Source organism: Barbatula barbatula (genome assembly GCF_947034865.1).
Source record: "Barbatula barbatula genome assembly, chromosome: 23".
Classification (NCBI taxonomy): domain Eukaryota; kingdom Metazoa; phylum Chordata; class Actinopteri; order Cypriniformes; family Nemacheilidae; genus Barbatula; species Barbatula barbatula.
Window position 1 is genome coordinate 2,093,525 of NC_136786.1, and position 17,887 is coordinate 2,111,411.

At 40.2% G+C, this 17,887-nt stretch overlaps 3 protein-coding genes across 8 annotated transcripts; 2 read left to right on the forward strand and 1 right to left on the reverse strand.

Moving 5' to 3' along the window:
* Positions 1–838: 838 nt before the first annotated feature.
* LOC306912202 (myeloid-associated differentiation marker-like protein 2) lies at positions 839–1,699 on the reverse strand (the record flags this gene model as incomplete). Its single annotated transcript, XM_079488155.1, has 1 exon — positions 839–1,699. One exon carries the CDS (start codon positions 1,697–1,699, stop codon positions 839–841), a length of 861 nt encoding a protein of 286 aa, XP_079344281.1.
* A 1,304-nt stretch (positions 1,700–3,003) lies between these two features.
* tbc1d24 (TBC1 domain family, member 24) lies at positions 3,004–9,397 on the forward strand. 6 transcript variants are annotated; one of them, XM_079488122.1, is made up of 9 exons: positions 3,287–3,666; positions 3,765–3,972; positions 4,425–4,557; positions 4,684–5,464; positions 5,959–6,117; positions 6,433–6,496; positions 6,600–6,695; positions 7,333–7,564; positions 7,681–9,397. In XM_079488122.1, exons 2-9 carry the CDS (start codon positions 3,946–3,948, stop codon positions 7,833–7,835), a joined length of 1,647 nt encoding a protein of 548 aa, XP_079344248.1. In that variant the 5' UTR covers positions 3,287–3,666; positions 3,765–3,945; the 3' UTR covers positions 7,836–9,397. The 6 variants fall into 6 exon arrangements, with proteins under 6 accessions (XP_079344249.1, XP_079344245.1, XP_079344246.1 ...); XM_079488123.1 differs by lacking the exons at positions 3,287–3,666; positions 3,765–3,972 and adding an exon at positions 3,004–3,097; XM_079488118.1 differs by having other exon boundaries at positions 3,433–3,666; positions 4,425–5,464.
* A 1,200-nt stretch (positions 9,398–10,597) lies between these two features.
* atp6v0cb (ATPase H+ transporting V0 subunit cb) lies at positions 10,598–17,346 on the forward strand. Its single transcript, XM_079488164.1, has 3 exons — positions 10,598–10,856; positions 15,741–15,924; positions 16,324–17,346. Exons 1-3 carry the CDS (start codon positions 10,784–10,786, stop codon positions 16,526–16,528), a joined length of 462 nt encoding a protein of 153 aa, XP_079344290.1. The 5' UTR covers positions 10,598–10,783; the 3' UTR covers positions 16,529–17,346.
* Positions 17,347–17,887: the final 541 nt, after the last annotated feature.

Consider the following 17,887-nt stretch of genomic DNA (forward strand, 5'->3'; position numbering starts at 1 on the left):
CAGATGGAGGCACATACCCTGTGGGAGTTCTTTGTATTGGATGAAGTTTTGTGTTTCTCAGAATGTGGTGCCCATTCGGTGTGGACACCTTGGCACCAGCCTTATTCTTAAACGTTCATATTCCAAACAGTAACCTCCCTTTGAGTGTTCCCCATTAACCAAAAAATGAACCATGGTTTTACTACACTGTAAAAAAATCCTGTTAAAAAACAGATTAAGTACTGGCAGATAATTACCAGTAGACTTTCCCTTTATTTTACGGAAAAACAAATGTAAAAAATGAATACGGAACTTTTCTTCATGATAATACAGTGTATTTTGCCTTATTTTACGGATTTGTGTAGCTACAAATGAACCTTGCAGAAAAACAGTCGTTTCAATTCATTACACATTTTTTATAATAAAGGGAGGGAGAAAGCAAACACGAACATATCAAAGTTGAATATTTTATTGAACACTTCAAAATCTGGTAAAAAATACACAAATGTAAATTAAATCATCTATTTTGGACAATTAACGGCAAACAATGGAAAGCAAGGTGACTCTTTCATTACACCCACTTTGGAAATGTATATCGGGATGTACAGTGATGTTAAAGTTTGGCCAAAATAAAAATTCTGTCACCGTTTATTCACTCTCAAATCTTGTCCTGTCTGCGGCTCTTTCTCTTTAGTGAAAGACAAAAGAAGATATTTTGAGAAATGTCTCAGTGGTTTTGTGGTAATGCAATAGGAGGCAATGGGGATGAGTGTTGTTTGGTTCAAAATATCTTTTGTGTTCTGCAGAAGAAAAAAACCTCAAACAGGTTTTAATTTCCATCGTTACGTGAACTATCGCCTTAAGAGTGTCTGAATCCACATATACCGCAGCAGGTGAAGATGAGGTCGATGGCGTAGAGGCCGAGGTTAATGTAGGTCATGATGGTCACCACAAACTGGATGCTCCATACGCAGCTGTTTCCCGGGCAGTCTTCGGGTCGTGGGTTCCCTCGAAAGCTGTAGATGGGCCAAAGCAGGGCAGCGGAGACGTAAAGCACAACCGAAATGACCAGGAAAACTACGGCTAAGCGGTCAATGGGCAGACATTTTCTTAACTTAGTCATGATGTTAGTGATGATGAGGAGGAGGGTTAAAGGCAACGGAACCGCGTAGGCCACGATACACCACAGCAGAGCTGGTTTGCCCACGTAACCGATCAAAGAAATGAGGATGATGCACCCAACGAACGCTTCAAGAATCTTAACAAGGCCTGGAAGCGCAGACACGTATGTGGAAGAGCGCGTCGAGTCGCGTTTGTCCCTGAACGTCTCCACGCAGTAAAGAATGCAACATACGGCGGACAGGATCGTCACGCACCAGCCCCAGACGCACCGCCGGCAGATGTAGAAGTTGGCAAACATCACCGTGCAGGAGAAAGTGCAGATGGACGACATCATGGCCATGCCCGTCGTGAAGTCGTCCCAATCCATACAAAACGACAAGACGAGCTTGTCGATGAGCAACATCTCGATGATGGTGATGACCAGCGTGAGGAGAGGACACAAAGCCCAGATCACCATACAGTAGATCCAGTAGGTGTGGAACGGGTGACTCCAGATGTAGCCCACTCCAAACGTCAGCGCACACATCAGGATCTCGGCCATGTGCAGACAGCCGCGACCACCCGTCAGTGCTGAAGGAGAGAATTTGACCTTGTCCATCCTGGAGAGGAACACTTACAAACACAAAGTGGCACATTCAGAGTGATTGAGGAGTTATTAAAGAGATGATATGGAAATGAGCTGCTCTCTCGGAGATAAAAAGACACATGATGGGTCGATGCATGCAAAACGGTCACACAAGGCCGTGCTGTCGTGTGTATAAGCTTCTTTAGTGGACAATAAATGTAATAACTTTGACTGAAACACCCGTATAACTGAAAGTGAAACATTTATGCATTTCAATGCATTGCTTTCCAGTCACAGCATGTGTGCATGGCTTCTGAATTTTGGACTGATTTGAATGAATCATATATTCATATTCAAAAGCTACTTTGTTCATTATTTGTCAGTGCCACAACTACAGAGACAGTTGAGAGGCTGGAGACAGCACAAATAAATGTTTTGTGTATCATATCTGTCTGAGTTATATGCTTGGTCTACATTAAATTTGACGATGTACTTTTATTTAATTATTTGTAATTAACATTGCTTTTTGGTCCCCCAAATAAAGACTTATGAAATTGAACTTAGAACTTTAATGAAACCAAAGACATGTACAATTATACAATGCTGAAACATAGATTTTTTGGTATTAGGTTTGATTGCACAAAATAAATAGCGTTCTATATTTCATACAATGCCACAAAAACTGTGCCCCCCGGACCCATCTTATTGGCCCCCCGCGGGCCGCGCGGCCTTCAGTTATCTGAACTGTTGCGTTGATAACTTTCCTAAAATCATGAACCGGTACAATGTCTAATATGGAATATTTGCTTTGGAGCACAAGAGCTGTATGTCCAGACACACACAGAGTGTTTGCAGCACTGCGGCCTGGATCGAGTTATCATAATAAGCGTCATGTGCGAGACGGAGGCCGTCTCATTATCAGAGCAGATCGACCCTCTTTACAGTCACAAGGCCATAACTATAAACATGTCAAGTGATAGAGGACAGACTCGCCCTTCTATTGCATTGCTCCTAGAAACGAAGTGTGTTCCTGCTAAAAACAATAGAACCCATTAGAGAAATACAAGTTGTTTTGTTTTAATAATTAATTGAATGTTGGTTTCCATAAGGATGTCTGCGGGTCTCCACTAATCATATTTTAGGATGCAAATCAATAGAACACCATTAAGTCCTGCTGAAATGAGACCCATAATCCTACATTACTGAACGTGAGCCGTTTCACAATTGTGTATGAAAATTCTTGATAAATAATATTCTTTACAAGCGACGTTTCGCCATAACTGGCAAAAAGCACGAGAATAAAATGTTTTGATTAAACTGTTTTAGACATGTCACATGAGGCAGGGTGCGCGGTGACGGCAGCGGTCGCTCACTGCGCATGCGCGCACAATCCCAAACATGCCCGCTGACTGACAGCCGAAAGCGAATCAGGTACGACCTTTCATTCAAAGGTTTTTCTTCTTTTTACATGTCCTAAATGTCAAGAATGTGTGCACGATTCCTGCACTTAACGCGCGACACTACGAAGATGTCTTCACATTGCGATTCAGTGCGTGACCGAGACATTTGAACGCGCCATTCACATTCGCTACAAGAAGCCGTGTCGTTTCGTACGCCGTTGCCTGCATCGAGAACAGATCCGAGGCATTGGAATAATACACGCTGTTGTCTCTGCATATGCATTGGTGGTGCTTGCCAGATTGTGACTATACAACGTCACGTGTCGAGAAGTAAACGACTTTGTCACAAGAGTCGAAAGCGCATGCGCGTTCTCTAATGTCACCGTCTGTCATTGAAACTTGACAAATGTGAAGTAAACATTTATCATTTCTCGGCATATTCAACAATTCTCGGCATATTAATAGATCGCAAATCGGGCGCGGGGCGCACGTCTGACGATCTGTCTCGCTCGCTGATTGGTTGACAGGCAAGACTTGACCGGACGATTTCTAATCTGCTTTTAAAAGCATTATCACTAAACTGTGGATGCGTGGTGTTAGGTAACATACTGAGTTTTGCCGTGATAAATGTTTTTGAGAGCTTTGGTTACCTGTTTACCATTAAACCATATGTTTATTGTAGTTTTGGTCTTTTCTAGTGGCTGTGAGTCAATGGTGTTTTAATGGTTTATACTCCAGATAACCAGATCCGACCAATAGAACCCAGCAGTAGGCAGACTTGTGATATCTCACTGACCAACCCTTTCAGGGTTTTAACCTGTTGCTCACAGGTGCACATCCACCTGTCGTGATGTAAATGGATTACAGCCACTGACCCCGATGCCATTTACTTTAACAGCAAATCCAGTTGAGTGTTTCAGCGTCTTGCCTGAAGTTTATGTTGTTGATGTGCTGTTGACATCGAGGGATCGTCCAATAGACGCTCTTGCCTCTTACTTCATAGAAAGTCTGCAATACAATAATCCACTGCATGCTTGACAGGTCTTGAGAGAGAGAGAGAGAGTGATGGGGAAAACAGAGCAAAGAGATTTCTGTTGATCTGTCTTTCAAAATCTAATAAACGTAATTGTCCAATTCTGTTGAGTCCGACACAAACATTCAGTGTCTGTAATGAGAGTAAATCTATTGATTTCTGTACACAGCGTTATTGTTGTGCGACTCTATGTTCTGTTATCTGTATTGTACAAGATATGACAGGAGATCTTTTTGTGTTGTGTTTATGTCCAGTACTGATACAGTGACCAAAATTGTGAATATTAAAATTCACCTCATAAATCTTATCATTTTTGTCTCAACAGTTGGAGCAGTATGGGCAGATAGGTTCTATCTTTCCATCTGTGTTTGTGATCGGGTCAGAGGGCATGGCGGTGGATTGCGGCGTCTTCGTGGACTGGTCCCAGTTGGCCAATGTGTCTCGTGATGCGGCTCCCGGTAAGACCGAATATAAAGACTTTAAAGAGCTGAAACAGCATGCCCGCTCGGGCCACTGGGCAAAACATCACGCTCAGCGAGCTGCCGTTTACCAGCAGCTCCTCAAATCTCTCCCTTGCCGCACAGTCACCCCAGACGCTGAAGTCTACCGGGACATCGTAGGGAATTCCAACAGCAAGCGAAACCCATCCGCCTACCCCCTGCCGGAGTTTGTGGACGGGGCAGCCGTGCCCCCTTACTGTCTGAAAGCGGAATCGGTCGGCTCGGTGCACGTCGTCATTTCCTGTATAGCAGGGCAGTTTCCGGACATCTCTTACTGCCCGTCGTTGCCGGCGATGACGTCACTGCTGATGCATTGGAGCGCAGATGAAGCGCAGTGCTTTGAGGGCATCAGTCGCATGCTGGCCTGCAACGAACCTGGGCGACGTTTGATCGACCAGACTTTCCTTGCATATCAGTCGGCCTGCATGACCTTCGGCGACCTCATGCACAAGTACTGCCCCGCTGCGCATAAGCTGATCGTCGCCACGGCGACAGACGTGTTGGAGGTGTACTCTGATTGGCAGAGATGGGTTTTGGGTGATCTTCCTTGTAGCTACGTTGCCCGTGTACTAGATGTGTTTTTGGTGGAGGGCTACAAAGTTCTCTACCGGGTCGCGCTGGCCATACTGAAGTTCTACAAGAAGCAGTGCGCAGCAAACGGCTCTACCTTAACCAAGCAGGATTCTGCAAGGGTCAGAGGTGATATCCAGGCGTTTGTGCAGAACATCGGCAAATGCGTGACGGCAGACAAACTGATGGACAAAGCGTTCTCCATTCGCCTCTTCAGCCGCAAGGAAATCATGCTGTTACAGCTGGCCAATGAGAAATCACTGCAGCAGAAGGGCATCACTGTTAAACAGAAGAGGTAATAAAAAAAACATCAGTCTTCGCTCAATTCACAGAAATATGTCATGTTCAGACAGCTGAAGGAAGACCCCATTTTAGCACACTATTTTAGCTGATTCTGTATTACACAATAGACCGGACATTATGCAGTGGATGCACAGATTAACTTTTGTTTGTGATGTTTGTCTTCCGTTGTGTGTTTGGTTCTACTTTTTTCCCATTTTCATCCCCTTAACGTTCCATTTTAAGGTCTGATTTGTTTTTTCTCTGGTTAACAGTAGTTTATTCTTAAATTTTTCATTTCTGCTGCTCTTCTCTCGTCTTTCTGTGCTGTGCTTTAGCTCAAGAAGGTGAGTCTTCTACATTGTCATCCTCAGATTTTTTTCAATTAGATTTTTTTGTGCTCCACAAATTATTTACTGATTAAACAATTCGGTCAAAATATGTATGTATATATTGTTGAAGCTCTCTCTCTCTCTCTCTCTCTCTCTCTCTCTCTCTCTCTCTGTTTAGGCAGAATGTACATTTAGCCGTGAATGCAGACAATTTCAGCTCTGAGATCGTCAGTGCTAAGGAGATCAGAGATATCTGGTCATGGATCCCTGAAAGATTTGCTTTGTGTCAACCACAACTGCTCTTCACAACCTCCACACACGGCTGCAGTCTCAACAGGTGAAAACATCCACACACACCTGCATGTGCATTAACACACACACACACACACACACACACAGATGAAGGCATCTTTTAGTTGCATAAATGTAGTTAACACTAATGGAATACACTACAAATCTGAACAGATTTGTTTTTAAACTAGATATTATACACTTGCAGACTTTTTGAAAGTTTCAGATGGAAACACACTAGCTGATAAAGTCTGCAAGCTGGCACAGACTTTGAAAATATGGGCAAAATCTGAACAAAGGTCTTCTAGGGTATTTTTGGCTTAAGTGAATGTCTTTCGTCTGTGTTTGATGTTTGTTTCAGGTTTTATTCACATTGCGAGGGACACGAGCCAACACTGCTGCTCATTAAAACAACAAGCAGAGAGGTACTTCAGTCTTTCTGTCTCTGTGTTCCTCTTAGCAAATGTGTTCCGTATAAGCAACCTCTTCATTTGGGATTGACGTGTGTCTCATCCAATCCTGTTGCAGGTGTGTGGGGCCTTCTTGTCCACTGATTGGGAGGAGCGGAAGAGGGGCGGGAACAAGCTCAGTTTCTTTGGCACTGGAGAGTGTTTCGTTTTCAGAGTATGTAACATTTATTCCAGTCCTTTCGATGGTTAATAATGGGATGCTGGAGTAGAATGGGGACTGAGTGAGCTCATCCGAGAGAATCCCGGATGTATTCTGTTTAATGATCACAAGGTGTCCCTATTCTCTGAATTATTTGATCACAGAATGTGGTTAATACCACAGACATTTAAAGTTCATTATTTGTCGAGGTCATAGACAATCAATATTTGCTAAGGAAACTTTGTCCATTTTCATTTGATTTCATTTGATTTTTTTATATAGCACTTTTTTGCAATGTTGCAATTATGCAATTTAAATAGTACTTTTCTGTTGTATATTTACATTTAGTCATTTAGTAGAAGCTTTTATACAAAGCGACTTACAAAGTAGGGGAAAACTAAATTTCTCCTAAAGTCTACACATAGATGCTTGGTTTAAGAGTACAGTTTTATTAGTTTTTAGGTCAATACTTTGAACCTGCAGCTATCGGGTCACCAGCCCGGATCTCTTACCACAAAGCTACATAACACTGTCTGTTCAGAGAGGTGTAAAGTTCAGAGTCTGACCACAAGAGAAACAACAGAAACTTTTATGTTTATGGGGTTTTTCAGAATAGAATGAAACCTAAACAGCATCATGACTTTCCCTTTAGATGAAGCCAGAAATGGAGCGGTACGAGTGGGTCATCATCAAACACCCGGAGCTGGCGAGCGCGGCCCAACCTGCGGCCGATGACCAGGCTGGCAACAGTTCACCCCTGAATCTAGAAAAAACAGCCACAGATCCATCTCACCTCTCACCCTTCCTGTCTGCACGACACTTCAACCTGAACTCACGAAACACCTCCATGTTTATGGCGGGAAACATCGACTCCATCATTATTGGCGAGTCTCACCTGAGTTTTTGTTCTTGCTTCGTTTTCCCTTTCTTTGGTGAATAGAAGGTTTACTTAAAATCTCCATGAGCTGTTTATGTAACACATGATCTTTTGTTTCTAAAGGAGGAGGGGACGGTAACGCTCTCTACATCGATTCTGAGCTGAACCACGGCCGAACCGAACGCTGCCTGACCTTTGATAACCCTCCTCTGTGCGCCGAGAGCTTCCAGATCGCTCTGCTGGAGGTGTGGGGCTTCAAAGACACCATGGAAACGTAAGAGCGGCTCACGGCATGTGCAGATCGAGACCGCAGGAAACCCTGATGGTTTGTGTGGTGTTTGACGTCCCTTCTTGTAGGTGGTTGGAGCTTCAATGCTCCTCTGTGCACTAAAACAAACAACCTGAGCTCCAGTGAGAATCAAGCGTTTAATGTGTGTATATTTATAAATGCTAAAGTTGATATGTATCATTTATCATAATGTATGTCAACATATTTTATATGTTTTTTTTGTCATATATCAGCAGACGGCATGTGAAGAATTTAGAAGCTGTGATGAAGTTCAGTATAAAATCTAACAATTTCTTTTATCTGTGCTTCCTAAATCTGATGTTAGTAATGATCAATATCTGTGTGAAAAGACAACCAGTACAGTACAATACAGCTGAGGGACTTACACTAAATCAGAGGAGTAAGACAGTGTGTCCTGATGAGTCTTTTACTAAGATTCTAGGTGTCTTTGTGAAGGTATTTCATGTATTCTGTGTTGCTTATAACAGTAAATGTGTGTGCTGTAAATTAGTCTGGGGCATAAGAGGCGAGTACTCTGTCCTCTAGCACTGGATTGAACACATGTCTGTCCCCTGGTAAATCTGTCTTGAACATATTTACATCCTTGTTTTTCTGGCATCGTAACGGATATTTATCAGTAGATTTACCCACGGTTTGTTAAAATGCAAACATGGTCAAATTGAGAGTGATTCTCTATTACATCCCTCTCTGCACTTTGTGCCAACTAAAAGAGACAAAGAGAACTAAAAACTTTCTTGCTCTTTATAGACCTTCAGTTACGTTTCGGCCACTCTTTATTTAGTGAAAGTGAATGACGTGATGCTCTCAAGCTCCACTTGCTTCATCGGAGCTGGACATCCCCTGTTTAGCTTCTGCTTAGGTGTATAAAAAAGCAGCTTGAAGGCTTTATGAACTTCATATTTAACTAAATGTATCAGGTTTGATTTCAGCGTGAAGGAGAAATAGTTTTGTTAATCATTTAATGGTCTGCCTGAGTTATGTGGCTGATGATATCACCAGTATATCCTTTTTTTAAGTTAAAAAGTATTACACAGAATGATCGATGCATCATTTTATTTGCACTTGAAGTTGGTAGATGTTGGTAAATCATTTATAAATGACCATTATCAGTCAAATATTGTTTGATATCAGTCGTAATCTCTGCTTCAAAGCATATCTTCAAATGAACCCTTGAATGATCAAACCTGAGTGTTGATGAGTGTTTCGTGTGTATGTCTTGTGATGTGTTGTCATATCATGCAGTGTGGATGTGTCTTATTCAAAACAGCAAGATGTTTATCAGTGATACGTGAGGTTTCAAGGATGAAAATAAAGTCTTAAACATGTGGGTAAGAACCTTGAGTTATAGTGTCAAAATGCTGTAGTTGATGTTCTTGTTTTGTTATGTCACGTATTTAATGAGTCTAGGCTCATATATTGCATGCTGTAATGGCAGTTAATATGTTTTATTATGCAGAACACATTGGCTCTACAAGTGAGTTCAATTGAATGATGCATATAAGACAACAAAATAAATGGCCCATAAAATGGTTTCTTCAAATGTGTTGTGTTTGTATGTCAAAATGAACTACAGATAACATTATATTTCAGTAATTATGCACATTAACCAGTCGCTTCTGTATTTCGTATACGTTCGTATGTGACCTTATGGTGCAGATTCACCCCTTGGCTAAATTATACCAGACTGATTGATCCTCTCTTATGTGTCCTAAAACATCTGTACACCAGCTGAAACTCAGACTAAAAATGAACATAAATCTATATTTAAGGATTTAAATGGCACTGTATATGAAGTACATAAATGAAAAAATTAAATTCCTTACATCAAACAAATTATTTTCTTCTAAAAGAGACAGAATAAGTCTTTCATTCATGTTTTGATTGTTTATCTGTTCAATGAGTGTTCAATGAGTTTATGAGTTTCATTAAATTCTTGCTGACAGAAGGCGGTGTCTGTGACGTCACCACGCCGAATGACCTTCATCTCGGGAATCCTTCTGCACTTCATCACACTCCACTGTATGGGAGACATAACATGATTTTACTGTAAAGAAGCATCATTTAAAGGGCCACTGATTGTGAAGGTCACATCATAAGGACATATCAATTCATAAGTCGTTCAATGAATAACTGTGCATAATACAACATCTTAAAACGAATCGCCTGCGGTGTGCACATCGACACCCTTAAGGAGGATCTAATACAGACAAATCTGAATAACATCAATAGCCTATACTATACACGTACAGTTATAATTATTTTGCAATAAGACAAAAAATGTCATTTAGGCGATTCCCGAAAAAGCACACTATTTGACATTAATGATTTCAATGAGCCGAAATGTAAATCTTAGTGATACACTGGGCAATTCAATATGAAAGGAATATCATAAAATAAAATAACTATGAACTATGAGTCAATGGTGTTCACACCCAGATTATAAGAGCGTCGTTTTTATTATATGGATCTGAACATCTTTAGTATTAAAGGGAAAGCCCGCAGCGGAGCTCACCATCCGCATCAAACAAGGGGGGAGACCACTGATCCACAACATCCTTAAATAGCTCTCCGTGTCCCGAACATATTGATATCTACTGCTTATATGTTTCAAATAAACACACTGTCTTGGGCTTTATTTAAAACAGGCTTTCATACTTTTCCTCGATTTTCTCCCCCTCAGCTGAATGGAATCTCCCTCACGGTGAATCTGGTGACGTTTTCCGCCATTTTGTACGCAGATTGATCTGACAGGATCCGCGACGAGCAGTTTCCATCCTCCGGTTCGGATTTATTAACGATCTTCTCGGCCGAACCCATCGCCCGTACAGCCTTGTATCGGTTTATTTGGCCGGTCCTGCTCGTGTCCTAAATTACCAGCCGGTGACATTGAGGGTGTGTGGTGAAATCTAAGGAATAATGTCGTCAGCAAGCCCTGAATATTCGCCGTTCTTCGCAGTGATGGGCGCATCGGCAGCGATGGTCTTTAGCGGTAAAATAATCTATTAATATATTGATTTCACACATTTGTTATAACATTTATTGAATAATACCTAATTACAAATGTATGATTATCTGCATGATTATGGATGCCAAACCTCCCTGTGCACGAGACGTATTTTTGATATATGATAAAAACTGGATGTATTTTAAATATTATTATTGATGTTTCAATATATACACATAATTAATACATGTATTAAATAATGTATGTAACCATATCTGGTTTTACATCAAAGCAATGTCTGTATGATAATCCAGGCCTGTCTTTTCCATTATTGGTGTCTGAGGAAATTTTCTCGTCATTATGAATGATTTTGTACGGTTGTTTATAATATACACACGTTATTGTAATATTGCACTGTACACGTGCTCAAATAGTTGATTCATTTGTACATTTTAACGCAGAAATTCAGCCACCGTCGAGGTTTAAATCTCCATCAGTTCTGAATAGATGTTGAGATTAGAGAGGACAAGGGATTATTTACCAGGTTTATTTTAACATCTTTTTTCACAGTTATCGATCATGTAAGATTCACAATCTGAAATGTAAAAGATGAGTCTGACAGCTTGACGTATTAATAGTGTGATATTTAATTATTTGTATTCAGTGAACATCAAACTGCACATCCGATCTATTTTAGACAGTAAAAGCATCTGCGAGTGATATCGTCCATCCCAAAGGATGAAAAAACATCCATCCGATTACTGATTTAAATGACCGATTGTGTCAATTCATAATCCAAATAAGACATGTTAAATAGTCAGATTGAGATTTTTGGTTGTAGATGTTGCAGAAATGATGGGATGCGATGCGCAGTTAACAGTAGAGAAGACATCACGAGCACAGAATCAGGGCAGCGTGCCATGTTGCTTCTCTGCGGGACCGGTGGCGGACGCTTCGGCATCATCTAAGCATTTCAAATATGATTTCGGCACATCAGCTACGCAAACAAACTAACACGGCAGCTGTGTTTGTTTAAAGTGCTTGTAGATGCGGTCCAGGCCGGACAGAATAATGTGATGTCAGCGTGTGTCATGTTTGAGATTAAACAGCCTTTCCAATGAATTTAAAGGAATTAAACGCATCTCTCTCAGTCATATTTCTGTGAGTAAAGTGATGGAGGGGAATTTTCGATAGGCCTGCCGGTTTCAGTTTGTCATTTATCACGAGACAGGTGCATCCAGAGGAACTGTACTGTATTTTGTGCTAGTATGTTTATATTGATTGTTTAGCTTACAACATTAAGCCGTACACAGCATGATATCAAAACTACCTTCTTGATACACATTCCAGATCTTATTTTGTGCATCAGTGCATGGTATTTGAAAGAAGAAGAAGAAATGAATAATTTACCGTTTTCAGTATTTAATGTATTTCTAGCCGTCAGTGCAAAGATCTTATAAACGTAATCATGTTGTGACCTATGTTTGATGTCGAATATTCTGTTTCATCATAAATGAGTCACAACGTTTGTGGCGTATTGTTGTGTTCCACAGGAAATAACTGTGACTCATCTTTTAGGTGTTTTGCAAGTTTGAAGTATAGCCAGAAGTCATGTTCATGTTAGAAAGCGCATGTCCCATTTACGTCTACTTACATTGTACACTACGTTATCGTGAAGCATTTACACTTCCCTCGAACAGAAACACCGATCTCGCAGTCTTTCAACACTATATTACAATAGTTGCTTTAGGTAGTTCGTCAGAATGAAGGGCTCTGTCCAGGAAGTTAGTTATGGTCTGGGTGTAATATCACGTGATGATGTACAGTATATTTACTCATATCATGTTTGTGATTTGATCAGTGTTGTGATAGCTGATGGTTGACAGGCTCTTTGGGAAAACAGGCGAGACGTCACACACAGATTTCTCATACTCTCATTATGGAACACTTTTCGTCTGTTAGTTGTTTGCTAAGTCGCTTTGAATAAAAGCGTGTGCTAAACAAATTCAGTGTGCCAAGGCACAGCATAGCTTAGCAAAACATGGGACATATATTAGTACTACTGTATCCCATAGAATTACATTTTATATGTCAGGGATCGTACTAGTATTGTGTATGCATTTCATTTATGTCGAGTTAAATAAAAAAGGTGTAGAGGTTGAGCTACACCTTTTCGATTAACGGCTCTCAATGATTGTGCTCCATATTGGCCGCAACTTGTCTACATGTTTTCTTGAGATCAATACAGCACAGCTTTGCCCAAATATGATTCATCTCTACAGTTCACAAAAACAATCGGATTGTTCAACACCACACACTATCAATCATTGTCTCTCAGAGCAGATAGAGGTGTTTGCTTATTGAATATTTGTTGGTAAATGCATGGGTTTGTTTGGTTGGATAATGGTCATCTGTACTCTGAAGAATTGATTCTGCTCTTCATCACAAGTGTCCATCTGTTACCAAATGCACACACAGTCTCTTATTGGCTTGTTAGGGTGAATCTGTTGTGCAGTTGTAGTAGTAATCTACAATCTACACCAGGTTTACCCTTTAATCCCAGAGACCAAGATTAGACTAAGATTATCACTGGATAAACCAGCAGTAATATACATTGTGTGCGTGCCGATCTACATCTTTAGGCCCGACCAATGACCATATACACATTAAAATAGTGATGTTACAGTGAAGCAGGAGTCGGTCAGAGGGGACGTGCGAATACACAGTCGGTCTGACTCGATTCAATTGTCTGATTGAAACAATAATTCGATTCCACCCCTCACTCCCTGGCCTGCATTCATAATACAGTTTAGCTTGGATAACTGGTATATTTGCGTCATGGATGAGAATATCACTGTTGGTACTTGCTGCAGCTATTTATAATCATGACTTAAGCAGAAGGTGCTAAAATGGAAGATGTTGTTCACTTTTTGTTGTACTCTCTAAAGCAGTCATCCTCAACAAGCAGACCACGGTCCGGATCCGAACCTTTGCTTCATTCCATCCGGACCACGAGACAATTTAAACCAGTTAAAACCTTTGACTATTTTGGTCGTTTAAATTGAGCCGGGGGTCTTCACAACGGATAATCACATCACACGCGCTCTCGTGAACATTATGCACTTGATCTTTTGCCGCTATATCCTCTAATATCTTTATTTAGTGCCAAACGCACTTTATTTTAAACCTTTCCGCTCCGCACGTGCCTCTTCTCTCCCGCAAATGACACGCCGCATGAAGAGCAGCAAACGCGTGCTTATTTTAACAACACTAGTGCAGACACAAAGAGCAGGTACATGGACACGCAACAGTAAACAAAATGCAGCGAATATTAAAGCTTTTGTATCCGTCAGTCTGTTTATTGTTTGCTATATGTCTCCAACCTTTCAACCAGATTTGTGATATTTTATTAACCATAACGTATTTATCTACATTGAGCATTAGCATTATTAGCAACATGTAAAGATTTGTGACCCTGTGAAAACCCAGGCTAACATCTGATAATCGAATCGATTGTTATAACAAGCATCAAAGATGAATTTCAAGCGTTCATTTCACTAAGATTTTGGTATTATCCCGTCAATATTTAATATATTGTTATATTTTAACAGAATATTCTGTAGGATGATTTTATGAAGGACATTTGCTGGGTTCTCACAAGCAGGTTCACATTTTGTAATGAACGACGTTTTAATTGGAAAATTATTTAAAGATAGAAGCAGTTCTGGTATGAAAGTGAAAAGGTGATAATGGCACGGAAAGGCTAATTTAGTTAGGAACTCTGTTTTCTGTTTCTGTTTTTAATTGTTAAATAGCATTTTAATTGTTACATTACATTTGCTGTTTGCGTGTTGTCAGTAGTTTTTATTTATTTATTTACAAATATTAATTATCAGACTTCAATTAAGAGTGCATTCCCCTAAAGCCACAGAGCCTATACATACATATATCAAGATATTAAATAAACGGCCTAAAAGATAATATATTTTATGCAATAAATCCAAGTTGGCTAAAATGATTAAATATTTATTTATTTTCAAAAACCATATTGTCCGGACCTCCGTTTGGAAGAAAATATAAAGACCGGACCTCTTGGAACTTTAATTGAATAGCCCTGGTCTAAAGCATTGATATCACTATTGCCCGCATTTGTTTTTTTTAAACCCCTAAGGTATTTATCTTTAGCTTTTGCAACCATTAGTAACTGCAATTACGTTTCTGTCATCTTGGTTTTACTGCCAAACATTGGAAATGGTCCTCACTGCTGAACACGAGGCTGGGACCAAATTCAACTCCTCCCACATTGTATTGTTAGCTGCAAGTTGCAACCTGTGGTCGCTAGCATTTGCATTTGTAGGTCTACGTTTGATTAATAATGTATTCGAGATATTTATAATATAGTTTAGGCCTCTAAGTAATGACAGTTAAATATGTTAATCCAAACCCTAACTCTAAACCTACATCTAATAAAATTTGTTATTGAAAATGTTAATTTATAAAGTTCCGTCAAAAGAATTACTTTAGTTACGAGTCAAGGCAGAAACGGTAGAGCAACAATACGATTATAACGTGTGTGTTGCAAAACTGCTGCAGAAATCTGTCGTGGGAGGAGACTAGATCCAGATTCGACCAACCAAAATGCAGTGTGAGAAGACTGGATCCAACCCGCCCCCTGGATATTGCGATCTGCAGTGAGGAGCTACTGGAGAATTGTGCAAATTACATGAACTGTGTGCGAGTGTGTAGATCAAGCTGTTCTTGGAGTTATGTCAAATGTATTTCACTTTCAGTGAATCAATCCTCTTTTGGCCAAAAGGGATACTATGATATCTTTCGGTGAATGCAATCCCAAAATGCTTTGCAAAATGAATAATATGCTATGATAAAATAAAGAAAAATAACATTGCACTTCTGTCTCTCTCTCTGTAGCATTGGGTGCAGCGTACGGCACGGCTAAAAGCGGGACGGGTATCGCTGCCATGTCAGTGATGCGTCCAGAGCTGATCATGAAGTCCATAATTCCTGTCGTCATGGCGGGAATCATAGCCATTTACGGCCTGGTGGTGGCTGTTCTCATTGCCAACAACATCTCTGAAAAGATCAGTCTGTACAAGTGAGTTTATCGCATCATATTTATATCAATACAAAATATGAGTTGTATTAGGGTATTGTGTGACTGTAAATGTGTGACATGCTTTCCTGTGGCTCAGTGGTTAGAGCAACGCCAAGGTCATGGGTTGGTCCCAGTGATTCCACATACATATCTTGTTTTATCATAAATTAAGCCAGAATAGAGATGCTAAATCATAATCCATATTACCTTTAAAAGACTTAATTCAGAAGCAATACCGAATATCAATTGTGTTAATAATAATAAAAATCTTTTTTTCCTTTTCAAGTAGCCTAAATGTAGGGTTTTCAGGTTACGAATCAATGTAAAAACTTGTCTCATGAATACAGAATTAAACATCAAGTACATTTCCTGGTAATAATCCTTCTTTTTGTGTCGCAGGAGTTTCTTGCATCTGGGCGCAGGGCTCAGCGTGGGTCTGAGTGGATTGGCGGCCGGTTTTGCCATCGGCATCGTGGGAGACGCAGGCGTTCGTGGCACCGCCCAGCAGCCGCGCCTCTTCGTCGGCATGATCCTCATTCTGATCTTCGCTGAAGTCCTGGGTCTCTACGGCCTCATTGTAGCTCTGATCCTCTCTACCAAATAAACTGGCAGTCGCCATGCGGCGCTGCCCCACCAGACGATGGGGGATGTGGAACACGGAACAAAACAAATGCGGGAAGGGGTAAAAATGAAGAAAACTTACACTAAAAATGAATATTAGAAGAATTGATGAAATGATATGTGGGGAATAATCCTACACGTTATAACGTTCGGTTTTATCTCTGCAACGTGTACAGTTGTCCCAGTTTGATAGTTTTGATTTTCTTGTAAATGCGGTATATAGTGATTTCGTCCTGTGTCTGTGAAGAAAAAAAATATAATAATAATGGAAGTAATAGTTTTCATTCTGTTTGTTTCCCGCCCCCACTTACCTATCAGTCTGTTAGCCAATCATGTTCTCTTTCACTCCCTTTACGTTAGCCTGGGAAACGTATGAACGCCTGAAGTTCCGGTCTTTTCATGTTTTGGGAGTTTTATACATTTCTGTCAAAGATGTGTTTGTGAAGTGGAGAAAAAAAACAGCTGATGAATCTGTATGTGGAATGAAATCGTTTTGTTACCATCCATTTGAGTTTTCCACTGGTTTTATTTATGAAGATATTGTTCATAAAAATGTTCCTCAGATCTTCTGAATGATATATATATATATATGTATAAATATATAAGCAGATGTATAAGAATAGACCTGCACTGACTGGGATCCTGTACTGTTTAAAAAGTGGGGTTTCTGGTGAGTGTTGTATTGGGGAGCATTTCAGCTTGATGTGTGTATTTATGGTTGTTTCTTGTGTATATCTGATGTTTGGTTGTATTAAAGATGTGTGTTCACCCTTTCTGAGGGTCTCACAAATGTAATTTCCACATGCCTGTGTTCCCTCTGCTTATTCATCATTCAGTTCACTTGAAAGCGTGCGGGTATGTGCAGCTGTCCTGGCACTTAATAGCAACTGAATTGTACATTAAACAAACAGTAGTTTATTTAGGGCAGAAGACTAGAATGTAGTTTCTGATTAAAATAATATGGACGTTTTAGTTTAGGATGCTAAAGTCAATATTATCACTACAGCTCTGTAACTGTATGTCTTATAGAACAGCTGTGAGATGAAATTCCTGTTATTATTGTGCTGACCTATTGACCCATTTTCAATATGTGTTTATTTCTGCTGCAGAACACAAAAGAAAATATTCTGACAACCGAACAACACTGAACCCCATTGCCTTCCATCGTATAACGGAGACATTTCTCAAAATATATTTTCTGACAAAAGCATCACAGGTTTTCAACCACAGAGTAAATCATGCAGTTTTCTACAGGGTTGTGGAGTGAACTGTTCCATTTATATTGTTATGTAATAATTATTTAGCAAAAGCCTTAAACCACGACTGCGTTCAACTATAGCAT